The sequence below is a fragment of the Crinia signifera genome, chromosome 7 (assembly GCF_055691185.1).
Source record: "Crinia signifera chromosome 7, ASM5569118v1, whole genome shotgun sequence".
NCBI lineage: Eukaryota > Metazoa > Chordata > Amphibia > Anura > Myobatrachidae > Crinia > Crinia signifera.
The window spans coordinates 126,897,886-126,924,423 of NC_139223.1; the positions used below are offsets into that span (position 1 = coordinate 126,897,886).

Consider the following 26,538-nt stretch of genomic DNA (forward strand, 5'->3'; position numbering starts at 1 on the left):
AGTGTGAAATTAAAGTGATAGTAAAAGGGATAGGGGAAATTATATGTGATAGGACTTACCTAGGTAAGAAGTAATAATAAATGTGAAGGGTGCTACATATATATTAAACAAACTAAAGGGGTGATTGAAAGTATACAATATGATGCCATGGAGCAGCCCAGCAACAGCAGCCCAAAGTCCCACAGACTAACACTCAGCATATATGTATAGTAGGACTTACCCTCGTAGTGCCAAGCTGAGGTGTGCAGTCTTGAATGTTGGGACTCCAACCTATTTAAAATCAATCTGGGACAGGTGGGTGGGGTGCTAGTTAAGGAGGAAGACACCTCAGCTTGGCACTATGAGGGTAAGTCCTACTATACATATATGCTGAGTGTTAGTCTGTGGGACTGTGTTTGGGGCGCTGGGCTCTTTGGGCTGCTGTTGCTGGGCTGCTCCATGGCATCATATTGTATACTTTCAATCACCCCTTTAGTTTGTTTAATATATATGTAGCACCCTTCACATTTATTATTACTTCTTACCTAGGTAAGTCCTATCACATATAATTTCCCCTATCCCTTTTACTATCACTTTAATTTCACACTAATGTGATGCCATGGGGTGGTTCTGCTGGGCTGGCCTGTGGGGCCCTGTGCCCTGGACCTGTCCCAGAGTAGTGTTAGGGACTTGTCCTATTGAGGTAACCTGGATGCGGTGGACAAGCCCATACTAATGGCCATTACTATGCTAATAACCTCAAATGCAATATAGCAAGATATTAAAAGGTCTAGCATATATATTTAGTGTGCACCTGCAAACTCCTCCTCCTGCTTGCTGCACTACAAGTCTCAGCAGGTAGCACCTCATATGTCCAGGGTGTGCAGTTTAGGGCCCCTCCCCCTATGAAGACCAGATGCAGTTTAATAAAATACGTAAAAATCTGTGTTTGTGTTTTTATTGAATAAAATATTTTAAACCAGTGTTTGTCTTTTTATTTTAATATTTACTTTACTGGGGTGTTATAGGTACCGGCGGGCCTTCACAGAAAATGGCCCCTGTGTATGGAGGTCATTATGTACAGTACGCGCAGAAACCCCAAGGGCTCTCACAACAAATTACAAGGACGGGCTCCTTTCGGAGCCTCTGTCCCTGCAGGTGGCAGATTATACAGTCACTCTATTTGATAGCATTCCTGATATCAGCCCCCCACTGCTACCATTGCAGCCTATGGGCTACAGATTATGGGATGTAATTTCAGCAGGGTTCCCCAGAAACTTTCATCAGAAATGGCTGATGACTATTCATACAGAGAAGTCTCGGTGGCCCTCACAGCACATTGCAGGGCCAGGCTTCTTTCTGAGCCTTTGTCCCTGCAGAGGTGCCAGGTGATACCTTTACCCAATATGATCGCATTCCCTATATTTGCTCCCACTGTAACCATTGTAGCCTATGGGCTACAGATGGCGAGATGTAGTTCCAGCAGGGTTCCCGAGGAACTATGCACTGGAAATGGCCAAAGTGCATAGTGGTTGCAATAACCGCACATTTGCAGAAGCCCTAGCGGACCTTACAGCACATCGCAGGGACAGGTTCCTTTCAGAACCGTTGTCCCTGCAGGTGCTGGGTGATACATTCACCCGATATGATAGCATTTCCATTTAACTGCCCCTGCTGCTGACATTGCAGCATATGGGCTACAGATCACTCACGCATCAGACCATTCCTCTCCACTGACGCAACCAAAATTCTCATTCACTCTCTTGTCATCTCCCGCCTTGACTACTGCAACATCCTTCTTTCTGGGCTACCTCTCACCCGCCTCGCACCTCTCCAATCCATTCTTAACGCTGCTGCTAGGCTCATCTTCCTCTCCCGCCGCTCTACCTCCGCCTCCCCCCTCTGTCTATCTCTTCACTGGCTCCCCATTCCTTTCCGAGTTCTCTTTAAACTCCTCACCACCACCTACAAGGCTCTCTCCTCCTCCACAGCTCCCTACCTCTCTTCACTGATCTCTATCCACACTCCCTCCCGTCCTCTTTGCTCCATCGCTGACCGCCGACTGACCTCTCACCTAATCACCTCCTCCCACTCCCGTGTCCAAGACTTCTCTCGCGCTGCCCCCCTGCACTGGAACAACCTCCCGCCACCCATCAGGCTATCTGATTCCCTTACCTCCTTCAAGCGCTCCCTCAAAACCCACTTTTTTCGACTAGCCTATACCTCCTCCTAACCTCTTTTGATCCTCCTATCCTGCCTCCGTTCCCCTCCGTTCCTACTTATCCTATTGTATTTCGTTCGTCCACCCACCTATTTTTAGTATGTTAACTCTTATAAGTAGGGTCCTCCTTCCTCACGTACTCACCCTACCTCTTTACCTCACCTGTCCTCCTGTCCTGTTCTTCCCTTCCTCTACTTCATCTTCAGTCTCCTCGACAATTTCCACACCTACTTCTGAACTGATACTGATTTTATTTCTACCAGCTATACCCCTATTTATACTGTATTTTTCAACACACCCTGTACGTTACCTTGTAATTTGTTTGTTTGTTATGCACGGCGCTGCGGACACTTTGCGGCGCCTTATAAATAAACGTACTACTACTACTACTACAGATCACAGGATGTAGTTCCAGCATTGTTCCCCAGGAACCATGCACTGGAAATGGGAAATGTGCATGGTGGTTGCTAAACCCGCACATACTGTATGCAGAAGTCCTAGTACCCCTCACAGTACATCGCAGAGGTAGGTTCCTTTCAGAGCCTTTGTCCCTCCATTTACCAGGCCCTGATGCTAGCATTGCAGCATATGAGCTACAGATTGTGGGATGTTGTTCTGACAGGGTTTCTCAGGAACCCTCCAGAGGCAATGGTTCCTGTGTATGGAGGTCATGATGTATAGTACACGCAGAAGCCCTGAGGGCTCTAACAACACATTGCAGGGACAGGCTCCTTTCAGAGCCTCTGTCTCTGCAGGTGCCAGATGATACATTCACTCTATATGATAGAATTCCTTATATAAGCCCCCACTGTTGCCATTTTAGCCTATGGGCTACAGATCACAGGATGTGATTCCAGCAGGGTTCCCCAGAAACTTCCATCTGAAATGGCCACTGTGCAGAGTGGTCCTGATGACTGTTCATGCAGAGAAGCCTATGCGACTCTCACAACATATTGCAGATGTGGGCTCCTTTTTGAGCCTTTGTCCCTGTAGGTGCCAGGTGATACATTTACCCAATATGATAGCATTCCTGATATCCGCCCCCACTGCTGCTGTTGTAGCCTATGGGCTACATCTCACAGGATGTAATTCGGCAGGGTTTCCCTGAAACTACCATCCGAAATGGTCACTGTGCAGAGTGGTCCTGATGACTATGCATGCAGAGAGGCATCGGTGGCTCTCACAGCACACTGCAGGCATGGACTTCTTTTTTAGCCTCTGTCCCTGCAAGTGGCAGTTGATACATTCACCCGATATGATGGCATTCCTGATATCAGCTCGCACTGTTACCGTTGTAGTCTCTGGGCTACAGATAACAGGATGTAGTTCTAGCAGGTTCCTCAGGAACTATGCACTGGAAATGGGCAATGTGCATGGCAGTTGCAATAACCGCACATATGCAGAAGCCCTGGTGGCCCTCACAGCACATCACAGGAACAGGTTCCTTTCAGAGCCTTTGTCCCTGCAGGAGTTGGGTGATACATTGACCAATATGATAGCATACCCGATTTCAGCCAAGTTGTAGCGGTTGTAGCCTATGGGCTACAGATCAAATTCCGGCAGGGTTCTCAGGAACCCTCAACAGGAAATGACCCCTGTGCATGGCGGTAAGATGACCATGCATTTGTAGAAGCCTTGGCGGCCCTCACAGCACATTGCAGTTATGGGCTCCTTTCTGAGCCCTTAATCCCAGGTGCTGGGTCATACATTTACCCATATGATCGCATTCCCTATATCAGCCCCATTGCTACCATTGTAGACCATTGGTAATGTGATGTAGTTTCAGTAGGGATCCCCAGGAACCCTTCATCGAAAATGGCCGTGCATGGCAGTCTCAATATCCGTGGATGTGCAGAAGCCCTGGTGGCCCTCACAGCACATAACTGCAACAGTCTCTTTTTGGAACCTTTTTTCCCAGGCAGGCACCGGGTAATATATTCACCTGATAAGATAGCATTTCCAATATTTACCCCTGTTGCTAGCATTGTAGCATATAGTTTTGTTAGGTTTCCCATAGAAAATGTACCATGATGAATGCACAGAAGCCCAGAGGGCTCTCACAATACATGGGCTCCTTTTGTAGCCTCTGTCCATGCAAATACTTAACAACCAAAAAAATTACAACCAATACAATCACATTCCCTATATCATCTGCTGCCAACATTGTAGCCATTGTAGCCTTTGGGCTACAGATGGCGGGATGTAGTTCTGGCAGGGTTCCCTAGAGACCTTCCACTGTAAATGGCAGATGAAATGAATGTGCATGAGGAGAAGCTCCGGTGACCCTCACAGCACATAAGGTCGGGGGGGGGGGGGGTTCCTTTCTCAGCCGCTATGCCTGCAGGTGCCGGGTGATACATTCACCCGACATGGTTATTGCATTTCTTATATTGGCCCCTGCTGTCATTATTGTAGATGTTGTAATCTTTGGAATACAGATCGTCAGAATTAGTTCTGTCACGGTTCCCCAGAAACCCTAAAGAGAAACCCAATTGGTTCCCAATACATTGCAGGGATGTGCTCCTTTCAGAGCCTTTGCCCCTATATCCCTGCCATTTTCTCCTCTTTCCTCTGTAGTCTAGAGGCATTCTTCAGTTAACCGCGGTCCTTACAGAGGGGGATGGGCTTGTTGCAGTTCCTGGAGCTATTCAGTTGTTGTGGATCTCTGTTTGCAACCGCCACAGTTTCAAACAGAAATCTAAGTAGATTTCTGCAGCCAACGTGTCTACCTATAACTCCAGACACTTAACCCAGTACCTATGCGTTAACACAAATTAGCTGTGGGTTTAACGGAAGAGGAAATTGGCTTAGAAATTGAATAGCTATGGGTATTAAAGCTCAATGCTATTCTCTGGGTCTAATTGACCATGACTCACAGAATCCTTTTCACCAGGAATGTATGTTATATAGGTGTTTGTATCTTGTTTATTGTATGTACAGCACTTTACTAAAACATGTAGGCTAAGCAAATACTAGGGTATAAGTGGTTTAGATGATGGGGGCCCCATTGCATCTTCATGTGTGTGTCTGTGTATCACCTGTTTCACTAAGAGGCAAAACGCTGATAACCTTTTATAGAAACTAACGTACCGTATATACACGAGTATAAGTCGACCCGAATATAATCCGAGGCACATAATTTTACAACAAAAAAACTGGGAAAACTAATTGACTCAAGTGGGACCCTCACTCGAGTATAAGCCGAGGGTGGCTTTTTCAGCATAAAAAATGTTCTGAAAAAGTAGGCTTATACTCGAGTATATATGGTAAATCATCGCACAATGGCTTACCCCCACTTAGACTCTCCAGGGGATTTGTGGTATCTGACATTGCCACCAATATTGTGCAGGTATTACATCTGAGCAAATTCCAGCATTTCCCGTGTCTTTTGCCCACACAAGCGAGTTTGGACATCTGGTCTGGATATGTCTACTGTCACTGCATACAATGCTGTCACCATTGAAAAAATGGTGGAGGATTACATTGGGGACAGTATCCAAGTAGGCATGTCAGACAGTCCGTACACCTACAGAGAACATCCCTTTTCAACCTGACTCACTGAGTCTGAAATAGATACAGTATATGTTAATTAAACACTTTCCTTACACTTTTTTTATTTATGTTTTCCACGTACATTGAGTAATCATCACCACATAGGAGCACAAAGAATTCCTCACATTAAAATATCGACAAAATCAACACACCGATCACAGAATGTTGCCACAAAAGGAACTTTATTTTTTAAGAGACTCACCACTTCGTTAAAAGGGACGCATTCTGTATACTGATTCACAGCATAATTATTTGCGCCACCAGATCACCATTTTACCACACCTTTTTTTGCTTAGCTGTTTTTATGTTTGTTTTTAAATAGAGATCCAAAATCTGAAAGGGTGGTTTCTGAATCTGAAACCAAAACACAAAACATGAAAAATGCACGGTGCACACCCCTAACAAAAACCTACATTAGCTGAATAGATACTTGTGTGAACATAAAGCAGTAAATGAGGTTTCTGCGGCTGGCCGCAGCTACAGACACTTTGCTTGCAACTGAGTCCCTAAGTGAGTACTCTAAAGCCAATCAACAAACAGATATCCTTTACAGTGTCATTGTTAGGCTCAGCTGTTCATTGCTCCTGGGACTAAAGGAATCAAACAGTAATTCAGAGAAATAACAGACCACACCTGCTGCTACATCGCAGTGGCATTAACCCAAAAACAACTTGTTTGCGTGGCAGCAATGCTATTGAAGTTGTTTATACACTATTAAAATACATAGACAAAAGTGAGTGAACACTCCCACACACAAGCGTGCTCGTGTAGGAGACACATACCTCCCAACATGACCTACTCCACGAGGGACACAATGCTCTGCTTCTGGATTTCCCCCTTAATGTGTGATTGCTCTCACCTGTTTTAAACAGATTAATGTGTAAGAAAGATATTTCCACACAGGTGATAACAATCATAAATTAAGAGATAAGTCCAGAAACAGAGCCATGTGTCCCTCCTGGAGAGGGTCATGTTGGGAGGTATGCAGCCATGTGTTTGTGAGTATAAAACAGGTAGATTGGCACTGATATCATAATTTGGTAACAAAAAGGCTTGCCAGAAAGAGCCAACAGAGTTTGAAAAAATGGGATTACCGTAGGATGCTCTATCGGATTTATGAGTGCGAGAAGCATTGTGGATGTTAGTGGCAGGCCACACATGTTAGCTACATACTCAGTGGGATCCTCATGGCCGCAAGGAGGCTGTGTGTGGCCACATACAGTGGCGGGGCAGGATCCTGCAGAACAGGAAATGGCCACTGCAGCACTGTGTGAACACATAAATTAAAATATATTTGTTCACCTTGAAATGCAGTCGTCCCGCCTTCCTGTCCTACTGCAACATGCTGCGGCCTGGCCCTTAGTATGGTCCCTAAATCTACTGTGTCTTTTGTCATTAATGTGTGGTCATTGCAGGAATGCGGCTCACGCTGGAAGACTCCCGAAACTGTAACCCAGGGACCGGAGAGTGCTGACCAGGGAGCTGCGAAAAAGACAGGCGTCACCCCATACATATTAATACATAAAAGTTTAAAATGTGTCAGTTTTATCAAGAACACTTTGTAGGGCAGCCAATGAACTTGGAAGAATGTAACAAAACACTTACATTGGTGTAAAGAGCACAAAAACTTGGCAGTGAACCATTGGTGGCAAGTGTTATGGAGTGATGAACCACGATTAACACTTTTAAAATTAGGTGGGTTTGTGCATTTGGCGATTGCTAGGAGAACGTTTGGGGCCAGTGTACAGTATCTACAGTAAAGCATGGAGGTGGTGGCGTTGGGCTGTTTCAGTTAATTTTACAACTAGTGGGTCCTAGTGTATTCTCTATGTCTCTTGGTGAATCTGAGAGCCTGTGCTAGGTACCTTAGTGTAAGTGACTTTGTAATGAATAAGTCTGGATGCTGATAGCTGCAAAGATTCTCAGATTAAGGGCCAGATGTATTAATCTTCAAAAAGCAATAAAGTGGAGAGTGATATACAACCAGCCAATCGGCTCCTACCTGACATTTTTCAAACCCAGCCTGTAACATGGCAGATAGGAGCTGATTGGCTGGCTGTTTATCACTGTCTATTTCATCACTTTTTGAAGCTTGATACATCTGGCCCTAAGTAAGATATCTGGAGAATCGGCCAGCCAGTCATGACATCGACCTTTTGCTTGTGTCGACATTTTGTCTACGTCAATCTTGTGCATGTTGACCTAGATAGACACTGTCGACTCTTTATACCATAACCCTTGCAGAAGTTTGGAATTTAGAAACTGATGACTTTTTATACATATATTTATATTATACACAAATACATACCGTATATTATTCAAGACAAGGTAAGATGAAACATCAACACTTAAAAATACTTTTTATTTTATAGTCTTAACATTAAAATATTGTACAATCAAAACGAGTCTTTTTGCCCCAGTCATTACATGTAACCAGCCAGACTGATGCACTGTGATATAGATCATGTGACCAAGTGCAGTAACCGCCTGTCTGTATGCAGTGTCAGTCCAACTTTCTCCTGACTGGGAATAGAAAATTAGGGAAAATAGTACCTAGTTCCATGGACTATACATCAGAAAACATAATATCCAGGGACATGCTATCATATGCTTCTGTGAAATCATATTTCGGTTGTGCCAACGACCCATCTTCATTACAATAATCTGATGTTCTATTCTATTCGATGTTCTATTAATTGCCCCTTTTTTCATTGTTACACCTTTGAACTAGGTTCAGTTAGAAGTAACATATTACATTATTATACAACCCTATCTTTATATGACCTTTCTGCTACCACAAAAAATATAAATATATAAATAGTTCTTATATATGAATACAGATGATATTCTTAAATAAATAATAATGATATGATAGATGAATATACAATTTAGTGATTGCTTTAGTAACCCACTCCAGGAAATGATAGCAATAGAAAGATTTTGAGTTTTTGGGCTGCTAGACAGTGTAGAGAAGCTTTCAGCAATACACCAGAACCTACTTATCAGTGGGATGCCTGCTGTTTAGCTGTGATACACTCATACAAGGTTTTGGAGTCCTGACCTAAAAAGCCTCCACCACTTTTCTCTCAGTATGCTTGGGGTGTAATTCCTAGTTATTACTCAGAAGAGCGCCAGGAAGAACCGTTATTACTGTAACTGGAGATGTTGTGTCTTCAGCAGAGCCAACCTCTCATAAATATCTCAGTAGTGGTTTCCGTGCCTGAAACTCACCAACCTCAGAATCCCTTGGATGAAGCCTCTAATCATTGCGAGACATCCTCGGGTGAGACCTCTGCTTATATGATCTCTGTCTTTAATTACTTGCTTATTAACTTGTATTCAGTGTAGTCCCAACATGTGACCCCCTAAATATTATTTTAAATAAATTTCTCTTCTATAGACATTGCTTCCTAGAATGTGCGACTTACAGACTTTGCAGTCCAGTCGTAGTGTGCTTCCACTACAAACCTTCAAGGCTTCAGTATGTGATCCATATACTTACCTGTGTCTTCAGTAGTAAACCTCTTTACCTTTGCATCCTGACAATGTATAAGTTGTCTTCAAAGCGTGAATCCTCTAGACCTCTCTGTCTTTACTGTATTTACAGTAAAGATTCTCACTATTTTACAGTTTGTCTTCAGTAAGATTCCTCTACCAATCTCCCTGTCTAAATGTTTTCCTTCTAACCACCTATTTCTGTTAATTGTCTGTTCCTTCTAATGACATCTCCATTTGTGTTCCTTCTAATGACATCTCCATTTGTGTTCCTTCTAATGACATCTCCATTTGTGTTCCTTCTAATGACATCTCCATTTGTGTTCCTTCTAATGACATCTCCATTTGTGTTCCTCTAACGACTCTTTGTGTGACTTGTGTCCAGGCTGGGCCCATATTGTTGGACTCTTATACTAATACTTTGCTGTCTTCACTGTGGTCCCTTACTTCACTGTGTTCGGCATTATAGACTTGTACTTACCTCACTATAATTAGTATTGTATCCCTTTACCAGCCTCGCTATCTTCAGTATTGAATCCCTCTACCAGCCTTGCTATCTTCAGTATTGTATCCATCTTCTAGACTCACTATTTTCAGTATTGAATCCCTCTACCAGCCTTGCTGTCTTCAGTATTGTATCCCTCTACTAGATTCACTATATTTAGTATTGTAACCCTCTACCAACCTAGCTATCTTCTGTATTGTATCCCTCTACCAGCCTCGCTATCTTCAGTATTGTATCCCTCTACTAGATTAGCTATATTCAATATTGTAACCTTCTACCAACCTAGCTATCTTCTGTATTGTATCCCCTTTACCAGCCTCGATATCTTCAGTATCGTATCACTCTACCAGCCTTGCTATCTTCAGTATAGTATCACTCTACCAGCCTCTCTATTTTCAGTAATGTATCACTCTACCAGCCTCTCTATCTTCAGTATTGTATCTCTCTACCAGCCTTGCTATCTTCAGTATTGTATCCCTCTACTAGCCTCAATATCTTCAGTATTGTATCCTCTACCAGCCTCGCTATCTTCAGTATTGTGTCTCTCTACCAGCGTAGCTATCTTCAGTAATGTAACCCTCTACTAGACTCGTTATCTTCAGTATTGTATCACTCTACCAGCCTCGCTATCTTCAGTATTGTATCCCTCTACTAGATTTGCTATATTCAATATTGTAACCCTCTACCAACCTAGCTATCTTCAGTATAGTATCCCTTTACCAGCCTCGATATCTTCAGTATTGTATCCCTCTACCAGCCTCGATATCTTCAGTATTGTAAACCTCTACAAAACTCACTATCTTCACCATTGTAACCATCTACTAGACTAGTTATCTTCAGTATTGTATCCCTCCACTAGACTTCCAGTCTCTCTTATTGCCATAAATATCTACAGTTAAGCACAGACTTCAGCATATTTCAGCAAAGTCTGGGTAGGCATGACACACATGCCATCCATATCTGTCCTCTTGTAGATGCAATTTCTAAATAACATATACTGTTCTGCTTCCCCATTATTCACTTCATAGAAAGTTACATATAGTCAATGGATATTTTCTCCATGACATATAATGCTACATCTGTAATTGTACATAAGCAAGAACAAGGCATTGTTAAATAGGTATATTTGAAAATGTTTGTATGAAACAGGCTCTGAAATGTTAGTGCCAAGACCATTAGCTGTAAACTAGTCTGCACCATTACAGATTTTGTGATGCTATTCCTGGCTGGTGAGGCTTGAAAGGCACTCAGGAATGGAAGGACTAGGTGGTTGTACATACCAGATAGTCCTACTCGTCAAGAGTATGTTCCAAGTTAGGACTAGAGGACAAAGACATGAGGAGGCAGTTGCTTCCTCCTTTGTGGCCTTGGCTGAGTATGATACTGAGGAGTTGGTGGGCTGTGCTTCATGTGACAGTCTGTGTGTTAGATCTATGTAGTCATTGTGCCTGTGTTTTTATCCTGTGCTGTGTGAATGGCAGCACTATATAAAAGTAATATAAATATTAATAAACACCAGATGATTTGGTGACTGTGCTGCTTTCAGAACAGTATCTACAAACCACAATCTCTTATAATCCTTTCATACTCTAAAACTAATCTTCCCCGGACCTTCTCTCGTTATGCTTTGTGTTATCTTCTGCTAATTAATTGTTCTCATCTAATCCTGCTTTACTGTTATCTTGGTGGACTCCTTGATGATTTCATCCAATTCTTTATGTGAGAGGCAGATTATAAACGTAGGTAATGAAGAGAACATGTGCAGATGGTTGCAGAGATCGGATGATTATCTGCCCCTCTCAGAAGGCCGTGGACTATCCATTCCTTTCTGTAGGAGAGGCTGTGTGATGGTTATTGATCCCCACTCCGCTGACTTCTTTAGATCTTGCATTCAATATGTTTATAAAAATACCAGTCCCTCCAAAATTTGGTGGTCAAAGGATGTGAGTTTTGGTTTCCTTTGCAGTAATTATGAGGCAGGGTAAGATTCACAGGTTATATCTTTGCCTCTACTAAAGAACAACGTTTGGTTCTGGTGGGTATAACCCCACCATTATGTCTCTAGCAGGCAAAGTCTTCATATACACCATGGTGTGTGTAGTGTCGATGATGGTTGGGAAGCATCGTGGTGGCATATGCTCCTTCTGGGTGTCGCCCATGCGCCTCGCTGGAACTCTGGATGGAACAACAGAAAAAAAGGGAAGTTTGTTTAACCTGTCAATTTAATTCTGAGTTGCCATTTAAATATTTAAACATTGAAGTATTTGTCATTAAGAATATCTGTCTGTCCATGTGCGAATCTGTCTGACCATGCAAGTATCTGTCTGTCCATATGAGTACTTGTTTGTCCATGCAAGTACTTGTCTGTCCATGTGGGTATGTCTTTCCAAAGTTTTAACATAGGCCTCTATGGTGGGAACCAGCAATTCAGAGGGACCGCACAATCAATTACTGTAGGTTAAAATTTTAATATTCTGTAGGCTTCTATGGTGGGAACCGGCAATAGACGTTTTTTTCCTAACATGCGCGTCAATGGACCCGAATCTAGCCTATCAAGTGCGGAGTTCCCCCAGCGCCTGATAGGTTAAGGGAATCCCCAGTGACATTAGTTTCCCTCATTCTCGGTGAGGAGCTGCAGGTGTAAACACAATTGCGGATCCTCAGTCCACTGGTTCGGGTTTTAACATTTATTTTTAACCCCGTGGATTTCCGCTGAATTCCTTGCTGATTTCAGCAGTATGAATTATAGTAAATTGGCTGACCACCATAGAGCTCATAGCCATACACGGCCACGTTCTATCAATAGTGTACTCATTCATACACCAAAATTTGTCAGTTGCCATTTGGAAAACTGGAAAATCAGTCGAATTCGGCTGATAGTAAATCAGTTGAATGGCTGATCCTGACTATATTTAAGATCGAATGGGTAGGAATGGGTACATTTGTAGTAAACTTCCCCCCATGCGAGTACCTGCCTGTCCATGTCAGTACCTGTCTGTCCATGTGAGTTATTGTTGTCCATTTGAGTACATGTCTGTCCATATGAGTATGCCTGTCCCCGCCAGTACCTGTCTGTCCATGTGAGTTATTGTTGTCCATTTGAGTACATATCTGTCCATATGAGTATGCCTGGTCCCACCAAAATCTGTTTATCCCCACCAATTTTAATTTGTCTACACCAATATCTGTCTGTCAACGCGAATACCTGACTGTCTATTCCAGCATCTGTCTGTAGACGAGAGTAGCTGTCTGTCCATGAGAGTATGTGTCTGTCCATGCAAGTTTGTCTGTCCATATGAGTACCTGCCTGTTCATGTGAATATCTGTCCATGGAAGTACATCTATACATTCTAGTATCTGTCCACGTAAGTATCTGTCTGTCCACGTGAGTATCTATCTGTCATGCAAATATGACTGTGCATGAAATTACCTGTCTTTCCATGTGAATACTTGTCTGTCCATGTTTGTCTGTCCATGTGAGTTTCTGTCTATCCACATGAGATCCTTTCTGTCCATGTAAGTGCCTGTCTGTACATGCAAATATGTCTATGCATGAAATGACCTGTTTGTCCATGTGACCATGTGAATACTTGTCTGTCAATGCGGGTTTCTGTCTGTCCATGTGAGTATCTTTCTGTCCATGTGAGTATCTGTCCTTTTGAGTTCCATTCTTTAGATCTGAGTATCTGTCCATGCGAGTCCCTTTCTGTACATTAAGTATCTGTCCATGTAAGTACCTTTCTGTCCATGTGAGTGTATGTCCATGTGAGTACCTTTCTGTCCATGTGAGTACCTTTCTGTCCATGTGAGTGTATGTCCATGTGAGTACCTTTCTGTCCATGAAAGTACCTTTCTGTCCAGGTGAGTACCTTACTGCACACAAGGAACACACTCTATATTCTCATATTACCTGTGTTTCTGTAAGGCACGGCACATAAGCAGCCTGTGATTGCATTCTTCAGCACATGCATAGTCTATTGATAATCATGGGAAATGTGTCCGCTTTTGGAATTTTGCTCAACTCAACATATGACCCTTTATCAGCAATTTTCAAAACATGGTTTTATTTAAGATTATTTCCTGCACGGGCATACGGAGCTGCAGGTAAAACCAAATATTGCCTAAATCTCTTGCAAAACCACTAAATTACCCAATACTGTCCCTTCCAGTCTTCCTGGTATTCTATCTACTAGATCTATGGATCCTCCTTAACAGCCTTGCCCCTAGTGAGATATTCCAGTAAAGGTGATTCCACTAATGCAATCAGCCAGAGTTCACCTGTAGTGTTATAGCCAATAAATGGCTTGAGCTGACTGTAATTATTGCCGCTCTAATCACCAATACATTCAAATAAACAGCTTCTGCAGAGGTAAATATATGGCATGAAAAAGTAAAGGTGATAGAGCAAGTACTAATAGAGGACTGTGCAATATATTGGAAAATAGAGTCCCGCATATCCCATGCACTGTGGTAGATGCATTGTACTGCATACTGGGCCCATTACAGAATCTAAATTGGGTTATTATATGTATAATATACAGTACTGGAAAACAACAGACATATATTGTTGTATAGTTTACAAGAATCCCCAACATGACGGACTCTAACTGTTCCACAGCTCAGTTGCAAGACTAGAGACTGGAGTGCCCAGGTGCAACAATTTGCATTGCTTTTCCCTCATATTCCAAATATTGACAGTGCGCGTTGAAAGTGCACGGCCAATAAATGGGGAGTGGTCTCATTATGAAGGGGTGTGATCCCACATTAGTACCCCAAATTCAAATTACTCCACAGAGTAGTGCAAACCTATTCACATTACACTGCACATTATTGCTCCTTATACTATATATTATTGCTCCTTATACACGTTACGCCACAAAGTAGTGCTTCTTATTCTTATAACTTCCCAGAGTAGTGCTCCTTAAACACATGCACACAGAAGTACTCCTTGTACACCTTACATCACACAGTAGTGCTGCTTATACACATTAGGGGAAATATACTAAGCCGAATATGCCTGAAATAGGCAGGCTGCAGTGTAAAAAAATACATTAAATAAATAAACAATAGAAACGGCTGGGGTCCCCCAAACAGGGGAAAACATACAAATGTCACTCATTTATTATACTCTCACGACCTTGCAAATCTTTACATCTATTCATCAAAGCATATCCTTCTGCATAACCTAGTGCCGAGGCTGCACTTCCTACCTGCCGCCTCATGTCCTAGCCATCCCTGCCATGCTCACCGCCTTCCATGTGTCACTTGTCTATCTCCCCCTAGAATGTAAACTCCTTGGACCAGGGCCCTCTTCTCTCCCATTCTCACAGCCTTCTTCTCTCAAACTCTAATTACAGCTATCTTACTCAGCTACCTTCTATACCCGCATCTCATCACTTGTGTTAATTCATTTTTACCATCGACAACCTGCCCCTGTTACTCTGCACCCTGTATTGTTTTAATGTGTGCCATATGTCCGGTGCTGCGAGCTTGTGACATCAAAATAAAATGTAATAATAATAATCATATAGATAGGGAGTTGGTCATTTATTGAATTCATGACTTTAGTGTGTTTATGTGGTAATACTAACCACTACGTCACCATGCATTACACCACCACCATAGCTTTCTTACTTGATCATTCAAGTCATCCATCACAAGTGTTGATATGTTGTCTGTGGGCTTCTTGGTAGGAGATGGTTTTCGCCTAATTAATCGATTCACTTTATCTCGTATCACCTGAGTTCCAGATAAGAGGATACATTAATACTGAGCACCTTACACATGGGCATAACATATAGTAACTCTGCTTATATTATACAGGACTTCTGAAGAATGAGATACATTTCATGTGGAATCATACAAAAATCACAATTTTCTCTAAACTTTTTTTTTGCGAAATACAAGCTGACAAGCTTATTGAAAACAATCGTTATTTTTACATTTGAGTCATTTGCAACTCTAGGAAGATCAAAGAACACAACTCACCTCATACAGGTAATCTAGAATCTCCAGAATGGTGAGTATACTGGCTCCTATAAACAGACCCATCTGGCCCCCAATGTCTCCTGATAGATAAGCATAACATAAGAGATGAATGTAAGATTCAAAAACTAATAAGCAAATTTTTTTAAAGTCTGATACTACACCTAAAGCCTGACACTACACCTAAAGCCTGACACTATACCTACAACAGCTAACATCACCTTCTTGTAGTAATAATGGCTGCAAAGGCAAATCTATCATCAATACCTTCAGGGTCAGTGGGCCTGGTGCTAAAAATCTCCAAAAGCTTATTGTAAAAAGCGGCTGTGAGCAGCTCTGTGTGGCCATGGCCATGTAGGTGTACACCAGGGCCGTATTATGCTCTCAGGGGACCCAGCACACCCAAGGCAGGTGCCCCACTGGGCAGTGCCTGCTATGTGCATCCTGCTGCGAGGATCCTAAGACCAGGATCTCCCCCCCCCCCTACAGCCAGCAACAGGAGGCATTGGGGGGTGGGTGGCCCCAGGCTGTAGAGGAGACTGGGGAGAGAAGACTCCTGGCTGCTCCAGGCTGGCAGGTGTGTGCTGGCTTCCCCTCCGGTAGCGTGCTGCTGTGCCATGTCCCTTCCTTTCAGGCAGCACAAGCAATCTCTAGTCTCCGCCACCGCCAGCAGAAGAACGGAGGCTGGAGATTGCATGAATCAGTCATGCTTGCAGGACCTTAGTAGGGGCAGAGGGGCTACAGCCGGCAGGTTTCTTAAGACAGGGGTACTCATCACTTTGGCACGCAGGTTGCATGCCTTCATAAACATTGGCTTTTACGTGTAGGTTTTGTTTTTTTAGTTCTTATGACATAAGATTAAGGCCGGTACCAACCAGGCCCATTAAAATTCCATTTAATAAAAATATTCTAACCCATGATAATGAGATGTGTAATAAAGACATTCCTGGTGCCCCCCCTATGCTCAAGACTTACAAGACGTACAGGGGGAAATTTACTAAGCCGAATACACCTAAAGTAGGCATATTCCTAGGCAGTCATATGCAAATACGGCTGCCTATACATATTTTCGGCATTTACTATGCTGAAAATACGTCAATTCGAATTTGTATTCATGGCACATTTGTATTTACGAATATGAATGTATACGCCATCGAAAGAATACGAGTAGGAATCACCATTCAGTAGAATGGTGATTCCTAATTTACTAACCAACCGTATGCAATATATGGCCAGTAACTGGCGCGATATGGCCACTATTTGCCATAAAAATAGCCAATGAAATCCAATCCAACAATATTGCACCTTTGATAAGGGTGCTATTGTACCCAATACAATGGTTTTCATCAACCAAAGTCACACCATATGGAGGGACTATATGCAATACTGGCAGTGTGAGATTTCAATGGACAGTACTCTTCCATAGCATACAGATGTGATTTGGGCCAATTTCACCCCATTTCTCAGTCTGATCTGCCAGAATCGGGTGAAATCAGACACATTCTGTATAAGTGTATCAGAGCCTAAATTGTTTGGAGTCAATCCCTCATGGAATTACAACCAGATTCTGCACTGTGGTAATCATGAACCTGACAGCTGCCTGTTTATCATCTACTCACCCAACAAACTGGCCAGGTCATACGCTTTCTTCTGTTCTACTGTTCCATAGTTCAGAGCTTCAAAGAAGATATCAAGAACCAAGAAGTTGTCTCTGCAGGGTGAAAGGAGAATAAAAACCCTGTCGTGTTTTTTTCCCCTGGAAGTGTTGCTGTTGTTATTATTAAATTGAGATTTACATATTATATATATATGTATATATATATATAGGGTGCAATCCCCGTCCTGGGATCAGGCACAGGGGAAGGAAAACGGCACTCGCGGATTTTTGTAGTTATATTTTATAAATTTATGGTGACATCAGATACAGCATACCGACGTTTCAAGGCTTGTCAGCCTTTTCTTCAGGATGCGCTGTAAAGTGCATATAGTGCTAGTGCAGTGAAATAAAAAAAGATTTTTTTTTTTTATTTCACTGCACTAGCACTATATGCACTTTACAGCGCATCCTGAAGAAAAGGCTGACAAGCCTTGAAACGTCGGTATGCTGTATCTGATGTCACCATAAATTTATAAAATATAACTACAAAAATCCGCGAGTGCCGTTTTCCTTCCCCTGTGCCTGATCCCAGGACGGGGATTGCACCCTGTATCAAACGATATTAAGGGCACCGCGGTAAGTGACTACATCGTCCGGAGTGCCGAACAACACAAAAGATTATATATATATATATATATAAACATTCCAGCAAGTGTTAATGATGTACAGTACAACCAGCATCTTAAACATCCAATGTACTTCTGCCCCGATCTGCTTTCTTCATCATTTACCTAATATATGTCTCATTCTTGTTGTACTTCTTAGCCAGGTAGCGAGCAGATCCCTTGTTGGGAATCCGAACCATGGAGATCTCCTTGCCATAGCGAGTCAGATTACAGGGTGTGGGGCAAGAGCACTTGTCAACGGTATTTTCCACTAGGGAATCTGCAATGGGAAGAAGTGACCATTCCATTCACAGAGGGGCATAGAAGACATGGACATAGGCTGTAGATATACTGTAACTGTTAAATACACATGTTCAGCCTGTTTAACAACACTAGGAATATATACAAGATTATGGCCCTTATTCTGGTCCTTTGCAAGAGGTCCGATGTTTTTGTTGTGTGCATTTCTGTGCATGTGCATACGCAGGGTGCGTGCACCCACAGCGAACAGACTGTTCACCGGGTGTACGCACCCAGGACAGCGGGCGTGGGGCGGATAGGAGGGTGGAGCTAGCCCAATTAGCATATGGGAATGCTGGACATTCTAATGCTAATGAGGCCATGACTTGGGTGCGGGGGACAGGCAGCTGACATCACCGGATGTCAGCTGCCCGTCCATTTCCTTCCCAGAGGGCACGCATATGTATATGACTTGATAGTCACTTTTATATGCGTGTATCTTCCACATCTTTCGATGGTCGGCAACCATCAAAAGATGTGGGAGGTTCCCCCTGCCCTGTGAATGGATGTTACTGTGTAACATCCATTCGCAAGCCCCTGCAAGCGAGTCGTCCTTGCGAATGCGTGGCACCAGCCAACCATTTGCAAGGCGGGTTTTGGTTCAACCAGAAGAACCCCAATGTACCTTATTACATACATTTAACACAGCACACATTTTAAAAGGGAAGTTTGTTATGTCAATGGTTTTAGATTTCAATTTAAGAAAATAAAGATGCAAATAAGCAAGCAGTGCTGTGAGCTATAAAATCTCTTGTAAATTTGGAATATTACATGAAGTTCAGTTGTCATGCCCGAGATGTCTAGCATACTATACGTAGGAACTGTGTATTTACACCCTGCTTCCAAATGACACTACATCGACTGTTCCTGTCAATCAAGAACACATGAGCTACAGTTTTTAAATATAGACATTGAAGCTAAAGTAAAATCTACCTCAGCAAACTGAATGAGAATGTGTAGAAGACTTGTTACACCATATGTGAAAATGCATTAAAAAGTTAGACAGAATGTTCCCTTTTATGTAAGTCCCAGTATGATCTGTGGCCAATACAATTACAGTAGGTTGGGTATATATTGTATGTTCTTGGCCGAGTAACCAAGAGGTGAAGGAGAAGGGAGGATCTATGATCCCATCAGCAGTGGCGTAGCTAGATACCTGTGGGCCCCATAGTAAAAGTTTGTAAGGGCCCCTAATGCTGAAAAATGTATACAGCATGTGATACTTTGACAGGCAAAGTGGGCCTCTCTCAGCTCTGGGCCCCATAACAGCTGCACCTATGTTAGTTACGCCCTTGACCATCAGCATGATGCGCCCTGTCTGTCTGAATAAATCTCATCACATAATTCATAAGAATATGGAGTTGAGGTCATTACTTTACCAAATTCATCAGTGGCTTACTTCGGCAGCTCCTCTCTTAAGTGTCACATGCCAGATTCTTAAGTAAGACAAGAGCTACTCTTTCTACTATCTGCTTACTGCAGCAGCCTCACCCAGGCCATGGTGGAACAGGATGTTGTCTCCACAAAGTCATCAGGAGCCACTAGGACACGTGAATAGCAGTTGTGGGGGTCTTTGTGTAACATAAGGGGGACACTGGGGTAGATGTATGAAGCAGTGATAATGGGAGGAGAAGTGATAAAGTGCCTGGTACTTTATCACCAGTCAATCAGCTCCTGACTGTTCCTTTTGAAACCCTTTAACTTAACAGTCAGGAGCTGATTGGCCGTTGATAACGTACCAAGCACTTTATCGCTTCTCCTACATTATCACTGCTTCATACAACCACCAGAGCCGAATTTCCCATTAGGCACGTGAGGCACCGGCCTAGGGGCGGCACATGTTTGGGGGCGGCACTTGGATGCCTGTGATAGTACTGTCAGCCCAAAATGTATAAAATAACTGCAAAATATCCACTGTACTGTACTATATTCCATCTTAAATAGAGTGTAGATGGATAGGACATGCAGATACTGCCCCTATAAACTGTCCTACTTAGTAAACATTATTGTTGTGCCTAGGGGCGCCCTCCTCCCTAAATCCGCCCCTGACAACCACCACACTATGTGGTATAACAAAGTGGCATTTAGGCATATGTGGGACACTGTGGCTTAATAGTTGGACACCAATGTGGCATAATTGGGGGCATGATGTAGCATAATGTGTTTTTTTGGTAAGGGCCCCAACCAATAAGTTTCTCTGTGGCTCCCAAAATCCTTACTCCAGCCCTGTAAAACAGTTGTTAAAATACAAAAGCAGGTTCCGGAGACACATATTGCTGAGTGAGACAAACAAGTGAGTAACGTCGTACCTAAGGTGATGTCAGCGCAGTCTATGTACAGATTAGGAGAGCAGATGGTCTCATTTCCTGGGAAAGAGAATACAATGGCAGAGTAAATATTAAACACACATGGGTATTGCTTAGGATGGATTTCTCTATGTAAAACATTCATGTACTTTAATGTGTTCAAAGATACATTGGGCCTCATATAAAAGTGTACACTCACTGAGGTGTCTCACAAATCCCTCATTAGTGGCTCTGGGTACTTTACTCTCACAACAACACCCAAGAGATTGCTAATAAGGATAGTGGTACTGGAAGATGAGCAGGACTTTCAGATGTTCTTTAGCACAAGAGGGAAATGCTAATTCAATGTACGACTTGAAATTAAGGTAGAATTTTGGTGAATGAACCTTTGGATATTAGGCATTATGCTCTTTTATGGTTGGACTCAACAAAAGATAGGAAACCCAGGCATTTTCAGGTGTGTATCCAGTACTCCTCAAAAACAAGGTCCATCGCATCTGGAATATATCATTTTTAACATCTACATATGGTAAATAGTTTTGGAATTTTAAGAACCAAACAGGACAAGCAGCAATAGTGACACTGCCACCTAGTTACTATGCTATATTAGTAGATATTAACAGACTATTCCTTATGTATTTGAAGATGTAAATGTAAGCTAAGTTCTCCAAACTCCGCGATTAAAGTTCGCGTTTCAAGGCTCTCCATGCATGAGTTCGGATGGTAAAATAAAATTGACTGAGGTAATTTTTAAGTCATGTGCAAAGATGGATATTCTTAAAACCTGGATTGTAATGATAGAATTAGGAAACTTATGTAAGCACTCTAATTGTTCACCTCTAGTAGTGCTTTATATCAGGTGTTCTAAATTCCAGTCCTCATGTACCACAAACAGGTCATGTTTTCTGGATCTCTTCAATCATGTACAGGTGAGATATGCTGGGTACACACCAGAACAATTTGGGCTCAATTTCGATGCAATTTCGACTCATTGTACAGATAGAGCCGGGCTCCCTCTTGCTGGCGAATCGGCAGACTGTCTCCGCTGGCGATCCGCCAGCAGCACGGCGCTCCATCTAACTGAGACGCATCTGCATCTCACGTGCACGCGCGTCTCAGTTTCCGGGCGGCGGGAAACGGGAACCCTGTCCGTCTCCGATTCAGGGAGACGGACAGGGTTAGGGGAGGCGGTGGGGGGAAGTGGGGAGGTGGTGGGGACCTTGGGCTTGCCCGGGGGAAGCGCAGTCGGTAGGGGACGCGCGCGCATCTCGTGTGCGCGCGTCCCCTTTCGCAGAGCAGATGGCGGCTGGTGGGGAATGGCGGCTGGCGATTCTGCCGCCATCCCCTGCAAAGACAACGCCGGCTCCATCTGTATGTTGACAGAATTGAGCATGTTTTCAATGAGATCCTGGTCCAATGCGTGTCCCGGCTGGTCATTTGGTCGCTTTGAAGATTTTACCTGCTGCACTAAAGATTTGTTCATCTACATTGGATTGGGTACAGATTATGAGCAGATCGTTTACCGATCGTGTGCAGATTGTGTGCTCCAACAGATCGACCATCGTACGATTTCAAGGAAATCATCACACAATCATGGTCGTTCTGGTGTGTACCCTACATTACTCTATCTGGGCCAGAAATGATTCTGCTTGCTTCCACAGTTTAAAATCTTGAACACGTGACCTGGTTGGGAAAGATTTGTAGTGTCAGTTAGATCTTCTGCTGCATGGAAACTGCTCGAAATAACTGGAAACATGGACTGATAGGTAGACCATATAGGTAGGTAGATGTATCATTGTAAAGACGAACTCCAGTAAAATTGTTAAGGTCTCAGAAAGAATTAATAAACCAGAATAGGTTAATGAAGCTGCCTTTGGGGGACTGGCTTGGACATCTGTGATCCACTCAATGTTTTACCTTATTTTTACTTCAATTACCTATAAAACTTTCTAATTAATAATATAATATACAGAGCGTTATCAGTTTTGCCAATGTGTTTTTTTTACCACTACACTGTACACCAGGCATTCCCTAAAGGCTTAATGCTGGCCACACATCAGACCAACTTTTCTCCAACCATCCAACTAGTTGGTTGGATGGAATAAAAATCTGGTACTGGATGGGAGCAAATGACATTGAGCAGTTTGCTCACAAACCCAGGAAAATGGACAAAAACATTTAGTGACATTTTTTTAAATCAAACAGACACAACTACAGTACTTTGTCTGAGTGACAGGTTTTGTCCGCTTCCAGATTTTCGGAGCAAATTACTGAATTACAAATTACATTTGCACCCATCCAGTACCAGATTTTTATTCCATCCAACCAATTAGTTGGATGGTTGGAGGAAATTTGGTCTGATGTGTGGCCAGCATTACAGTGCAGGTTTTAGTGATACCCAGGCTTGGGCACAGGTTACTTAATTAGTACCTGAGTGATTCTGATTAAACCCACAAGCAGATTACCCACGGGGCGTCATGGGGCGGTCGCCCCGGGGCCCCCACACATTCTAGGGCACCCACCACCCTACTGCTGCGGAGGTGGCGGGTGGAAGCCAGGCAGTGGGATGGGCAATGGGTGGGTGCCATAGTGTCCCTGCGGTGTATGTGAGCCGAGGTCCGCCGCGGGGTCCCTACAGTGGATGGGAACTAGTAGTTTCCACTAGTTCCCATCTGCCGCAGGGACCCCGCGGCTGACCTCACATCCGCTGCAGGGACCCAGCTCAGCACCGATCCTCTTAAGGTACAGTCCGGGGGGCGGGGGGTCTGTGTGTGTGTGTGCACTGTGTGTGTGTGGGGGTCCCCCACAAACCTTAATCCAGCCCTGATTAAACCATCTGTGCTAAAACGTTGATATCACTAGAACCTGCACTGTTGGTGTGCCTTGAAGACCGTGGTTGGGAATGCCTGGTGTACACTATGAATATAATGTCCTCTTAACGAGCAGGGTCCTGTTCACTTATGTGCCCTTCCTTCTTTTACCTAAACATCTCCTAACTTCCTTTAATGGCATCTAATCTCTCAGTTTTTTCATCACCAGGGTTAGTAATGCTTGGAAGATGGGATACCATGCTGTATGTTTTAAAAAAAATGTACACAGTTTTTTGGATAGAATCATGCACAGATCTCATTGACAAAACCATGTGCACTGCAGGGGGGCAGATGTAACAGGTGCAGATAGAATTAGATTTGGTGAGTAATTTTGTTTCTGTGCAGGGAAAATACGGACTGCTTTATTTTTACACTGCAATATAGATCTCACTTTTAAGTAAAACCCCACCCAAATCTAATTCTCTCTGCACAAGTAACATCTGCCCCCCTGCAGTGCACATGGTTTTGTCCATCCAAGAAGGATTTTGGCAGAAAGAGTGAACTAGAATAAGGCCCTGAGTGATTTTCAGCCCGTTGATTTTCAGCCCGGTGATTTTCACCATCATTGCCGTTCATACACGCTGGGCAAAAACACCCAGTGTGTGCACCAGACTCCACTACGCACCAACCCATTTTTGGACAGTACTGTTTTACATTTGTTACAAATTATAATAACACCGTTATGTTATGCCATTACTTAGACATAGCTTGTTAGACAACCTTGAAACAAAGTAGCCAGTGAAAGTTGACAATACCTGGCATATGGACCATACGACACGCACAGCTTCTCACCACTGCCTGTTTCTCACACTGCAGGCGGCAGGCGGAGATGCTGTATTTGCTGTAACCTGGCAGGAACTCTTCTCCTGGCATAGTAGCTCTGCAGGTACCCCAGGGTTGCGGTAAGTAAGTCAGCTGATGGACAAAGAATGCAAAAACATTGATGGTATAATGTATCTGAAGATTGGATTCAACGTGAATGAGAAACAACTTTATAATTTAAGTTTGAATAATTTATCATCATGAATAAATAATCTTCGAGAGGTATGTGTCCATTTTCTATATGTAAGAAGATATATATATATATATATATATATATATATATATGAGGATGCATACAGTAATAGTATATACCCTCTGCTCTTGGCACGATACGAAGGTCTGGAATCCAGGGGACACTCCAAACCCCAGCTGGTGGATATATGGGGGTTCGTCTTGGCTGTGTATCTGAACTCGGATTCCAGCTTCAAATGAGGTTTCATCTAAAGAAAAATAGAGACAACAGTGATTCTGGTTACAGCACTAATTATACCTGTCTTGTGGTTGCATTTAGGATTTTAATGTCTGTTGGACACTTCTGGACAATTTGCGTTATTGTAATTACTGGATGTACTTGTACGGTACTAAATTATTCATCTGCAAGTCTCAGTGGATGAGGTTTTAACTCCTTTGGGTGTAAAACTATCTAGCAGCGTGAGTGGCACCCCTTGCAGTATATTCCTAAATCACATTCAGTGCAAATGTGAGAGGCGCATGGATCCTACATAACCAGATGCAGGCAGTGACTGTACGGATGGGACATTAGTACTGTCGCTCCTGAATTAAAAGGCTGTTTGGACCTGGAACATTAATAAATCATTTTTTTCCCCTAAATTAAAAAATCTATTTCGTTTTGCGGGATAGGATTTTTAAATGAGATTCTAGGACGCCTTTATAGCAGTGGTTCACAAACTATTGAATCAAGGCACACTACCATATCAGACTGTTTTCACGGCACCCCTAGGATAAAAGAATGTATTGATAAATTTAGAATACAATATAAAAATTAAGTAAATGGTGCCTTTACTGTCATCCTTAGGTTTAGCTATCTGATAGTGTACATTTGTGCTTTTGGTTGTCCGCATGTTTTATGATTGGCAGCCACTAGCACTAGAATGCCAGTGCTGGTCGTGTCAGCGTCACACTGCGTGACACTTCCTTGCATGGAATTATAGGATTGGGCACAGGGGAGAGTCAAGTGGACAGAAAAGCTGCAGAGAGTCTCTGCTCCGGGCTTCTCCCGGAGCAGAGACAATTAATGTAGGCAAGTATGCACTAGATCAAGGGTGGGGAACCTTTTTTGTGCCAAGTGCCGTTTGTATGTGGAAAAAATATGTAAAAATATGTAAAAATATCTCTTACAAATTGTCCTGCTGCAGCCGTCCCACGCTCTGGCGGTGGCCGCTGAATAGGACCGACAGTCTCCGGCTGCTGTTGATTAAGAGGAATCTCGCAAGAACTACCAACCTCTCAAGAGAATTTCCCTGTACTTCCCCTGGACGGGCCACTCAGACCGGCAATGGGGGCCGCATACGGCCCCTGAGCCTGAGGTTCCCCACTCCTGCACTAGAAGATAATGTATATACTGCATGTTAACACTGTAAAGTGCTGTGTATACTACTCGTGGGCAGTACCAGAGGTTAAAGTGAGCCGGAACAGGGCGGAACTGCGTTCTGTCAGTTCCATTTTGGAGGCGGAACGGTTCCGCCTCTGTCCGCTCACATTACCCCCTATGCCTGTCCCTGCCTGCATTGCTAAATGAGACAGCTGGGCAGAGTGGTGGATAACCCAGCTGTCTCAGAGCACATCGTCCATCCGTCCATGGGCGGCGCGGCTATTTGAAATGACATGCCAGCTCCTGACAGCTTGATTGGCAACCGGGCTGCGCGTCATTTCAATTAGCCGCACCGCCCGTGGACGGATGGATGACGTGCTCTGCGACAGCTGGGTTCTCCAGTACTCTGCGTGGCTGTCTCGTCACTTCAAATAGCCGTGCCGCCCGCGGACGAATGCATGATGTGCTCTGAGACAGCCGGGTTATCCACCACTCTGCCTGGCTGTCTCATTTACCTAGTAATGCTGGCAGGGGCATCGGAAGCAGGGGTGGGCTCAGGCTGGTATGCACCAGGAGGTGGGGAAAGTGAGTTCCACCACCTCCCCAGGACCACTTTAAGCACTGGGCAGTACTGATGATTTAATAGTTAGCATTACTGCCTCACTGAGGTCATGGGTTTAACTTCTCAC

At 43.4% G+C, this 26,538-nt stretch overlaps 1 protein-coding gene across 2 annotated transcripts in view; it reads right to left on the minus strand.

Annotated features, from left to right (window-relative positions):
- Nucleotides 1–8,095: 8,095 nt before the first annotated feature.
- ASIC4 (acid sensing ion channel subunit family member 4) overlaps nt 8,096–26,538 on the minus strand; it is a 302,478-nt gene continuing 284,035 nt past the window's right edge. Inside the window, exons 3-11 of one of the 2 annotated variants that reach the window (XR_014450807.1) lie at nt 24,610–24,737; nt 24,231–24,390; nt 20,609–20,665; nt 18,126–18,279; nt 17,357–17,448; nt 15,741–15,820; nt 15,387–15,491; nt 10,206–11,927; nt 8,096–10,137 (exon numbers count right to left, since the gene is read on the minus strand). Coding sequence is in view for 1 of the 2 variants with exons in the window: in XM_083153752.1 (XP_083009878.1) it covers nt 11,814–11,927; nt 15,387–15,491; nt 15,741–15,820; nt 17,357–17,448; nt 18,126–18,279; nt 20,609–20,665; nt 24,231–24,390; nt 24,610–24,737 (890 nt within the window). In the remaining variant the exon portion in view is untranslated. Of the gene's footprint in view, nt 11,928–15,386; nt 15,492–15,740; nt 15,821–17,356; nt 17,449–18,125; nt 18,280–20,608; nt 20,666–24,230; nt 24,391–24,609; nt 24,738–26,538 lie in introns of both variants that reach the window. The other variant, XM_083153752.1, reaches the window with a different exon arrangement.